General features: G+C 51.4%; 1 protein-coding gene across 1 annotated transcript in view; it reads left to right on the top strand.

The window, feature by feature from the left end:
* The window catches only part of LOC311318943 (FRAS1-related extracellular matrix protein 2-like), a gene marked incomplete at its 3' end in the record, with an annotated part of 71,869 nt that overhangs the window by 53,235 nt on the left and 8,634 nt on the right, over positions 1–10,000 (top strand). Inside the window, exons 12-15 of the mRNA XM_084450378.1 lie at positions 1,994–2,152; positions 4,805–5,108; positions 6,176–6,307; positions 7,423–7,754. Of these exons, the coding sequence (XP_084306504.1) occupies positions 1,994–2,152; positions 4,805–5,108; positions 6,176–6,307; positions 7,423–7,754 (927 nt within the window). The remainder of the gene's footprint in view (positions 1–1,993; positions 2,153–4,804; positions 5,109–6,175; positions 6,308–7,422; positions 7,755–10,000) is intronic.

Here is a 10,000-nt window from a genome sequence, read left to right as displayed (position 1 = left end):
CCTGGTGACTGAGGTGTCCTGTGGTGGCCTGGTGACTGAGCTGTGGTGGCCTGGTGACTGAGGTCTCCTGTGGTGGCCTGGTGACTGAGGACACCTGTGGTGGCCTGGTGACTGAGGTGTCCTGTGGTGGCCTGGTGACTGAGGACACCTGTGGTGGCCTGGTGACTGAGGTCTCCTGTGGTGGCCTGGTGACTGAGCTGTGGTGGCCTGGTGACTGAGGTCTCCTGTGGTGGCCTGGTGACTGAGGTGTCCTGTGGTGGCCTGGTGACTGAGGTCTCCTGTGGTGGCCTGGTGACTGAGGTCTCCTGTGGTGGCCTGGTGACTGAGGTCTCCTGTGGTGGCCTGGTGACTGAGGTCTCCTGTGGTGGCCTGGTGACTGAGGTCTCCTGTGGTGGCCTGGTGACTGAGGTCTCCTGTGGTGGCCTGGTGACTGAGGTCTCCTGTGGTGGCCTGGTGACTGAGGTCTCCTGTGGTGGCCTGGTGACTGAGGTCTCCTGTGGTGGCCTGGTGACTGAGGTCTCCTGTGGTGGCCTGGTGACTGAGGTGTCCTGTGGTGGCCTGGGGACTGAGGTCTCCTGTGGTGGCCTGGTGACTGAGGTGTCCTGTGGTGGCCTGGGGACTGAGGTCTCCTGTGGTGGCCTGGTGACTGAGGTCTCCTGTGGTGGCCTGGTGACTGAGGTCTCCTGTGGTGGCCTGGTGACTGAGGTCTCCTGTGGTGGCCTGGTGACTGAGGTGGTGGCCTGGTGACTGAGGTCTCCTGTGGTGGCCTGGTGACTGAGGTCTCCTGTGGTGGCCTGGTGACTGAGGTGGTGGCCTGGTGACTGAGGTGTCCTGTGGTGGCCTGGTGACTGAGGTCAGCTGTGGTGGCCTGGTGACTGAGGTCTCCTGTGGTGGCCTGGTGACTGAGGTCTCCTGTGGTGGCCTGGTGACTGAGGTCTCCTGTGGTGGCCTGGTGACTGAGGTCTCCTGTGGTGGCCTGGTGACAGGTCTCCTGTGGTGGCCTGGTGACTGAGGTCTCCTGTGGTGGCCTGGTGACAGGTCTCCTGTGGTGGCCTGGTGACTGAGGTGGTGGCCTGGTGACTGAGGTGTCCTGTGGTGGCCTGGTGACTGAGGTGTCCTGTGGTGGCCTGGTGACTGAGGTCTCCTGTGGTGGCCTGGTGACAGGTCTCCTGTGGTGGCCTGGTGACTGAGGTCTCCTGTGGTGGCCTGGTGACTGAGGTGTCCTGTGGTGGCCTGGTGACTGAGGTGTCCTGTGGTGGCCTGGTGACTGAGGTGTCCTGTGGTGGCCTGGTGACTGGGGACATGTGCAGCTACGCTGTATTACACACTCACGTGAGATGCTGACCGAGGGGTCGACTGGCAGCGGGACTCGCGAGGAGCGAATTCTTTTGAGCGCTTGTAGAGACTGTTGTAGGAGGGATATTCAGCCGGGATTCCTCCAGTCAAAACCCGGGCTGTCAGCATTGAGATGATAAGTTAGGTTAGTAGGCTAGAACCGCTCCGACGGTGATGATGCAAATTCTTTCTTTCAGATATTGCAAATGACCACGCTCTTATTAGTTTTTTTAAAGTAAACTTTTCCGTTTAGTAAATGAGGCTTTTGCGTGACATACGATGTAGCCTCCGAGCCCTTCAGGTCCAAATTAAGTTTGTCACTTCAATTATGTTAAATCAGGCACTGGCGCAGCAACTGTGCCAGATACAGCTGGACCAAATCAATATGTGATTCATTTGCGATAACACATTGTGTGTAGGCTTAAATTAGATGTTCACGGACTCGATACCAATGTTAATGTTTTTCTTTACTTATATCATGATATATTTTTATTTGTTACCTTACTATGCATCGTTTGCTGTTTGTTTGTGTTTTTGTGGACCCCGGGAAGAGTAGCTGTTACCATTTGTAACAACTAATGGGGATCCTAATAAACTAAACACACACACACACACACACACACACACCCTCTAACCTGGCCTCCCTCCGGTCTGTCAGGGGACCAAGGTGATCGTGTACATCGAGGAGACCAACAGCATGGCCGACGTCACCTTCCCCTCCCTGCCGCGCGTGGTGTCCCTGCTCCACTACGACCTCGCTGACCGCTCCCCAGACAGGCCCCGCCCGCCGGCCGGATACCCGGTCGTCTGCGTCACGGTGAGTCCGCCTCCCCCTCGCGCCACGCCCCCTGTGTCGTCCCTGGGCGTCAGGACGGCGTGGACGGCAGCCTCAGAACCCGTGACCACGTAACGCCTGGGACACCGCCTGTCTGCTGCCTGCCAACGAGGACACGGTGCTGGCGACCCTCGGGAGAAGAAGTCTTTTTTCAGAGACGCTTCTTTTGGAGGCGGTTGCTCCGAGCGCTCGTAGTTGAAAATATCAGAGCTTTTCAGGAAGACGCTGGTGTCACTGACACTCCTTTCAGGAAACCAGTCGGATTTCGCGAGGTGAAGTTACTGGCCAACAGTTAAAGAACATAAAGCTGGTTTAAAAAGATAGATACCTAATTTATGGTTTGTTTTTTTGTAAAAACTGTCTCATTATTCAATCTTCTCATTAGTCATTCGTCTCCCCATGCAGAACTCACCTCTTACCACCACACGTCTTCATTCATTACACACACTGCATATCAATGAAACATTTAGCAAACCATTAACTACATCTACAGCAGCGTTCACCCAGGCAGCTCTTCCCCTCCTGCCTAGTGGTTTCCTGTCCGTGTTTGAAGGTGGAGGACGGACTGACATGCAGGAGAGACACCTTCAGCTCACAGACACACACCACAGATCCTTAGGGTTAGAAAACACTGGAGAATCTAGACTAGAATACCATACCAGACCAGACCATACCATACCAGACCAGACCAGACCAGACCAGACCAGACCATACCAGACCAGACCATACCATACCATGCAATACCATACCATGCAATACCATACCATACCATACCATACCATACCATACCATACCATACCATACCATACCATACCATACCATGCAATACCATACCATACCATACCATACCATGCCATGCCATGCCATGCCATACCATACCATACCATACCATACCAGACCAGACCAGACCATACCATGCAATACCATACCATACCATACCATACCACACCATACCACACCATACCACACCATACCATACCATACCATACCATACCAGACCATACCAGACCAGACCAGACCAGACCAGACCAGACCAGACCAGACCAGACCATACCATGCCATGCCATACCATACCATACCATACCATACCATACCATACCAGACCATACCATACCATGCCATACCATACCATACCAGACCAGACCAGACCAGACCAGACCATACCATACCACCAAACCAGACCAAACCATACCATACCATACCAGACCAGACCAGACCAGACCATACCATACCATACCATGCCATACCATACCATACCATACAATACAATACAATACAATACCAAGCCATGCCATACCATACCATACCATACCATACAATATGATACACATCCAGGCTTAGGGAGCACTAGCCGAAGAGCCTGTATGTATTAGGGTAATTGGTACAATTGTCCTGTATCTTCTTTATGTACTTTTATGCCAATAAAGCTTTCATTCATTCAATACCATACAAAACCATACAGTACCATACGATAGACATTTTCTTGTCTCCAAGGTTTTTACCCCAGAGTGTGTGTGTGCATGTGTGAGTGTGTGTGTGTGCGGGGGGGGGGGGTTCCTCTGGGGGCCCTAGTAGCAGATGAAATGATGAAGTCATGTCAGAGTTTATGTGCTTAGTGCTGCTGGAGACCCAGTGGGATGTCGACATGTTCCCAAGATATTGACAGCAACGCTTCTGGGCACTTTCTCCCGCTCTTTCACGTGTGTGTGTGTGTGTGTGTGTGTGTGTGTGTGTGTGTTCATGCTTTGATCTATTTTGGAGAATGCCAGGTCACAGAGTACGATTTATTCCCTTAGTATAAAAGCTGCAATCTGCACCATTCTTTTACAATGTAAAGTAAGCTTCTCTCTCTCCTCTTCTCTCCTCCCATCTCCCTTCTCTCTCTCCTCTCCTCTCCCCTTTCTCCCTCATCTCCTTTCTCTCCTCTCTCTCTCCTCTCTCTCTCCTCTCTCTCCTCTCTCTCTCTTTCTCCTCTCTCTCTCTTCTATCCTCTCCTCTCTCTCCTCTCTCTCTCCTCCCATCTCTCTCCTCTCTCTCTCTCTCCTCTCTCTCCTCTCTCTCTCTCTCTCCTCTCTCTCTCTTCTATCCTCTCCTCTCTCTCTCCTCTCTCTCCTCTCCTCCCATCTCTCCTCTCTCTTTCCTCTCTCTCTCTCTCCTATCCGCTCCCCTCTCTCTCTCTTTCCTCTCTCTCTCTCCTATCCGCTCCCCTCTCTCTCTCTCTCTCTCTCTCTCTCTCTCTCTCTCTCTCTCTCTCTGTCTCTCTCTCTCTCTCTCTCTCTCCTCTCCTCCCATCTCTCTTCTCTCTCTTTCCTCTCTCTCTCTCTCCTATCCGCTCCCCCCTCTCTCTCCTCTCTCTCTCCTCTCCTCCCATCTCTCTCTCTCTCTCTCTCTCCTCTCCTCTCCTCCCCTCTCTCTCTCTCTCTCTCTCTCTCTCTCTCTCCTCTCCTCCCATCTCTCTTCTCGCTCTTTCCTCTCTCTCTCTCTCCTATCCGCTCCCCCCTCTCTCTCCTCTCTCTCTCCTCTCCTCCCATCTCTCTCTCTCTCTCCCTCTCTCTCTCTCTCTCTCTCTCTCTCTTCTATCCGCTCCCCTCTCTCTCTCTCTCTCTCTCTCTCTCTCTCTCTCCTCGTCCTCAGGCCTGCAACTCCAAGTACCCGGACTACGACAAGACGGGTTCCATCTGCGTGAGCGAGCACATCAACGACACGCTGACGCGCTACCGCTGGCTGATCAGCGCCCCCGCCGGGCCCGACGGCGTCACCACGCCCATGCGGGAGGCGGACTTCGACACCTTCTTCACCTCCTCCAAGACCATCACCCTGGACTCCGTGTACTTCCAGGCCGGCTCCAGGGTGCAGTGCGCGGCCCGGGCGGTCAACTCCAACGGGGACGAGGGCCTGGAGCTCAGTAGCCCCATCGTGACGGTCAGCCTGGAGGAAGGTGGGCAGAGCTGGGACTGAGCTGCATAGTAGCTATAGTAGCCCTGGTCCAGGGCGGGAGGCGGGGCTAATATCCCTGCTACACCGCCCTGTCAGGAACCATTCATTGCGTCATTGACTTTTCTGCACAGTAAGAAGTCTGCGCTGTAAACGCCACAGTTATCTTCTCTCTAATGTGTTGTATTTTGGAGGAAATACTGGGTCGTATATATACAGTAACTGCAAAAAGCCATAGAGGAACCGAGGCAAACGAGTTTAAAGTAATTTTTCTCAGCTCTGCACTCTGGGAAGTTACTGGCTTTTTCATTTGTAGGGCAGAGAACTTCTTAACGTATAATACTATGAGCTATTACCATAGCACTTCTTAAAGCAGCCGTGAGGAGTTTTCAGTTTGTGTCGATTTTAGCGCCACCTGTGGACCAAAGATGTAGTGTTTACCCGGAAAGATGACTGCATTTCCCATGAGCACCAGAGCTTCCTGTCATAAAGATCTCTTGCCTAGCCCAGCATTCATTTTGGAAGCCAGCAAAAAGACGCTACTTGACAGAATAACTAGCGACGAGTTAAATTGTTTCGTCCTTTCTGGACGACCTGACCAGCCGAGCAAACAACCAATTTTCTCGCTGGCTACATGCTAATGTAAATGTAGAGGCATCAGTATTAAAATTAGACTGTTTTATAACCAGTCAAAAACTCCTCGTAGTTGCTTTAACATATAATAGTATGAGCTGTTAACCTTACAGTACTTCTTAACGTATAAAAGCATGAGCTATTACCACTATGGCTCTTCTTAACAGTAGGAGGGATACAGCCATACTTCCTAACAAACAGTAGCTGACATGTTAACACTGCTCTGGTCATCTGGTCATGCACGACACAGTACTACTACTACAGATTACTAGTACTGCTATACAAATACAGTTTGATTTGATTTGAAACATCTTTCAAATCCGCGGAAACCCGCGACGCAATCCTCCGTCACTCATACGACACGACGTCTCTCTCATCGCTCTGCCGGTCTCGCTCACCGCTGTGTCTGTCTCTCCTCTGGCCCCGCCCCCATCGCAGGCATGTGCCAGTCTCGTAAGGCTGGCACGGTCGGCGCCGAGCCCTTCACCGCCAAGCTGCGCTACACCGGCGCCGACGACGCCCAGCACCCCAACCTCATCAAGCTGACGGTCACCATGCCGCACATCGACGGTAAGGCTCCTCGGACTCCTCCGTGAACGTTGGCGAACGCTCGTTCTCTGTGCAGTGAGGCCGAGCTGGCTGTTTGGTTTCATGTCAGCCAGGCTTATGTACAGATACATTTATAGGACGTCTTCTATATACAGCCTTACATCTCCCCCAGGAAGCCCTGGAGCACAGTAGCTACTCAGCATTCCATACGTAGTCTTTAATCTTTAAGTTTCCTTCCGCCTGATCCATCTTCCTCCCCCACGCTCCAACATCTTCCTCCCCCCTTCCCCCCCAGACTCCACCATCTTCCTCCCCCCTTCCCCCCAGACTCCACCATCTTCCTCTCCCTCCCTCCCTTGCTTTCTTGTTTATCTATACACAAATATGTGGATAGATAGTTCCGAATGGATGCCACCATGTTAAATTCCTTAACCCGCCAGCACCTCCAGTAGAACCAGGGCTCGCCTCCTCTCACCCGGCTCCAACTGGGGAAAGAACTGATAAGAAACATGTGACTATCCTCCAGAAACATGTGACTATCCTCCAGAAACATGTGACTATCCTCCAGAAACATGGCTGCAGCTACATACAGTAGCCACTAATAAAAAGCTAGGGTTCGGATGGCGAGGGTGCTGGGTATTTCAGCTGAGGAACGAGTTGGACTGTTTCAGCTGTGTGGCGTGACCAGCATCTCTCTCTCTCTCTCTCTCTCTTTCATCTGCTCTCTCTCTCTCTCCTCTGCTCCCCTCTCTCTCTCCCTCCCCCTCTCTCTCTCCCTCTCTTTTTCTCTCCTCTGCTCGCTCTCCTCTGCTCTCCTCCTCTCTCTCTCTTTCTCTCCTCTGCTCTCCTCTCTCTCTCTCTCCCTCTCTCTCTCTCTCTCTCCCTCCCCCTCTCTCTCTCTCCCTCTCTTTTTCTCTCCTCTGCTCTCTCTCCCTCTCTCCTCTGCTCTCCTCCTCTCTCTCTCTCGTTCTCTCCTCCGCTCTCTCTCCCTCTCTGTCTCCTCTCTTTCTCTCTCCCTCTCTCTTTCTCTCCCTCTCTCTCTCTCTCTCTCCCTCTTTCTCTCCCTCTCCCTCTCCCTCTCTGTCTCCTCTCTCCCTCTTTCTCTCCCTCTCTCTCTCTCTCTCTCTCTCTCTCAGGTATGTTGCCGGTCATCTCCACGCGGCCTCTGTCTAATTTCGAGCTGACCCTCAGTCCCGACGGCATGCGCGTGGGCAACCACCGCTGCTCCAACCTGCTGGACTACAACGAGGTCACCACGGGTCACGGGTTCATCACCGCGGCGACGCGGAACCCGGAAGGCGTGGGCGAGGCGTCGCCCTACCAGTACAGCGCCCCCCTGAGGGGAGACGGAACCCTGCGCTTCTACAGGAACCTGAACCTGGAGGCGTGTCTGTGGGAGTTCAGCAGCTTCTACGACATGTCTGAGCTGCTCAACGACTGTGGGGGGACCGTCGGCACGGACGGACAGGTGATGCTGTGTGTGTGTGTCTCTGTGTGTGTGTGTCTGCGTGTGTGTGTGTCTGTGCGCGTGTGTGTGTCTCCATCTGTCCGCCTTTACCCGTGGCATTGTGTGAGTAAAGGTATAAGTTAAATAAACTGTTTCCAAAGCCGAGTCCTGGCAGCCAGCACCATGACCTGCATGAACTAACTTCAACTGAGAACGATCAAATATGAAGGAACAGTGAAGACAAGTTGAAAATTAGCTAGCTAGCACTGCTGAGATTTTCTGGAGAAAAAAAAACGATGTTTAAAAAAAAAAAAAGAAGGTATTTTCATGTAACCTTTATGTAACCAGGTAAAGCCATTAAGAACAAAGGGAAGCAAGGGGGGGGGCGTTCTGTCAGAGTGAATATTTTTCCGAGGTAGTCTTCTTCTGTGGTAGCTTCAAAGCACCGCCACCACCATAGAAGAAGACTACCTCGGAAAAATAATTACACTCGGATAGAACGCGTCTAAATAAGTTATTTATTGGTAGCGCCAAGGCTTCAAAACCCAGCATTTGTTAAAATAGACCCTTTTGCTTAGGTAAGAGAAGTTTCATGTTTATCTGACACTTGTAAATATGAGCGCCTCTCCTAACTAGGCCGACACCGATTTATTTTGACGGCAAAGTGAACGGACCAGCAAAGGACTGTTGTCTGGCATGAGCGAGCGGAATGCGACAACGGGACTGAGAAGGGCTAGTCCAGCACACAATCTACTTACAATCACATCAGTCAATTCTCTCTTGTGCCTCTCTGCAGGTCCGGCGTCGCTCCCTGCTGTGGAACAAACAGGAGAATGTCCACAGGGGTGTTTTCTTTTCAATTCTCAACAAAAAAAATTTTTACTTTCCCTTTACATCGATTCTTAAAATCGATTCAGTCCCTCAAGCTTTTCTTTGGCGCGTTTCTCTCGTTACTCACCGCACGCTCTCTCCTGCCGGGGCGAGCTCAGGGCGCTGTCCACTAGTCTGGTGCTGAACCTTTCATTTCTCAAACACAGCATAATCATTCCAACAGTCTAGTCTAACCTCTCCTTTTATTTTGAACCGCTGCCCCGAAGCTAATTTTGTGAAATATTTTTTCATCAAATATTCAAGGTCTCTGTTGTTCCATGGTTTCTAATTCGCCGTTGCTGCCAAGTAGCAAACGCTGGATAATGTGATACTGATGATGGATGAGTATATAGGTCGACTCATGATAATGTGACTGGAAAGTAAATTGGAAGGCTGGCTTCTGGGGGAGATGCCAGACTGGGCTGGCTTACTCTAATCACAGTTTAGGTTACTTTAGCCGCTAGCTCACAGTTAGCCTCCTCTGATTGGTTAATATTTAAAAGCTTTTTTCCAGTAGGGTAGGCTAAACCAACAGCTCCTGGCTTTTCCACAGACTAGGGTGCGTGTCCACCGGGGAGCTGTATTTTAGAGCTGCCGCTGTTTTCTCGTTGTTTACATGGGTAATGAGCTCTAGGGCGCTATAGAGACGAGAGCTGTGTTCCAAGCGTGTTTTATCTCTACAGCGCCATGAGCTCTAGGCTTTTTTTTGCAGTTGAAAAAAGTGTAACTTTTTGCGCTAGAGCGCAGGCTGTAAACGGCTGTTCTGAGAATGACAACGGTCAGTTTTTGGCAAAACCGCAGAGACAGCGAACGTTGGCACTAGCTAGCATTAGCTAGCTATCTTAGCTTGGCTAGTTAATCTGCAGTCTGCAAAAACACGACACTCGCTGCTAACGTAGCTGTAAAACATGGGTAGCCTAGCCAGCTCTAAACTCCGGCTCTAGTGTGCTCTACACAGCTCTAAACTCAGCTCTAGTGTGCTCTACACAGCTCTAAACTCAGCTCTAGTGTGCTCTACTCATCTCTAAACCTCAGCTCTAGTGTGCTCTACTCATCTCTAAACCCCAGCTCTAGTGTGCTCTACACAGCTCTAAACCCCAGCTCTAGTGTGCTCTACTCAGCTCTAAACCCCAGCTCTAGTGTGCTCTACTCAGCTCTAAACCTCAGCTCTAGTGTGCTCTACACAGCTCTAAACCCCAGCTCTAGTGCGCTCTACACAGCTCTAACCTCAGCTCTAGTGTGCTCTACTCAGCTCTAAACCTCAGCTCTAGTGTGCTCTACACAGCTCTAACCTCAGCTCTAAACCCCAGCTCTAGTGCGCTCTACACAGCTCTAAACCTCAGCTCTAGTGCGCTCTACACAGCTCTAAACCTGAGCTCTAGTGTGCTCTACACAGC

The sequence above is a fragment of the Borostomias antarcticus genome (assembly GCF_949987555.1).
Source record: "Borostomias antarcticus genome assembly, chromosome: 15".
Lineage (NCBI taxonomy): Eukaryota > Metazoa > Chordata > Actinopteri > Stomiiformes > Stomiidae > Borostomias > Borostomias antarcticus.
This window is presented reverse-complemented; position numbering and strand designations above follow the sequence as displayed.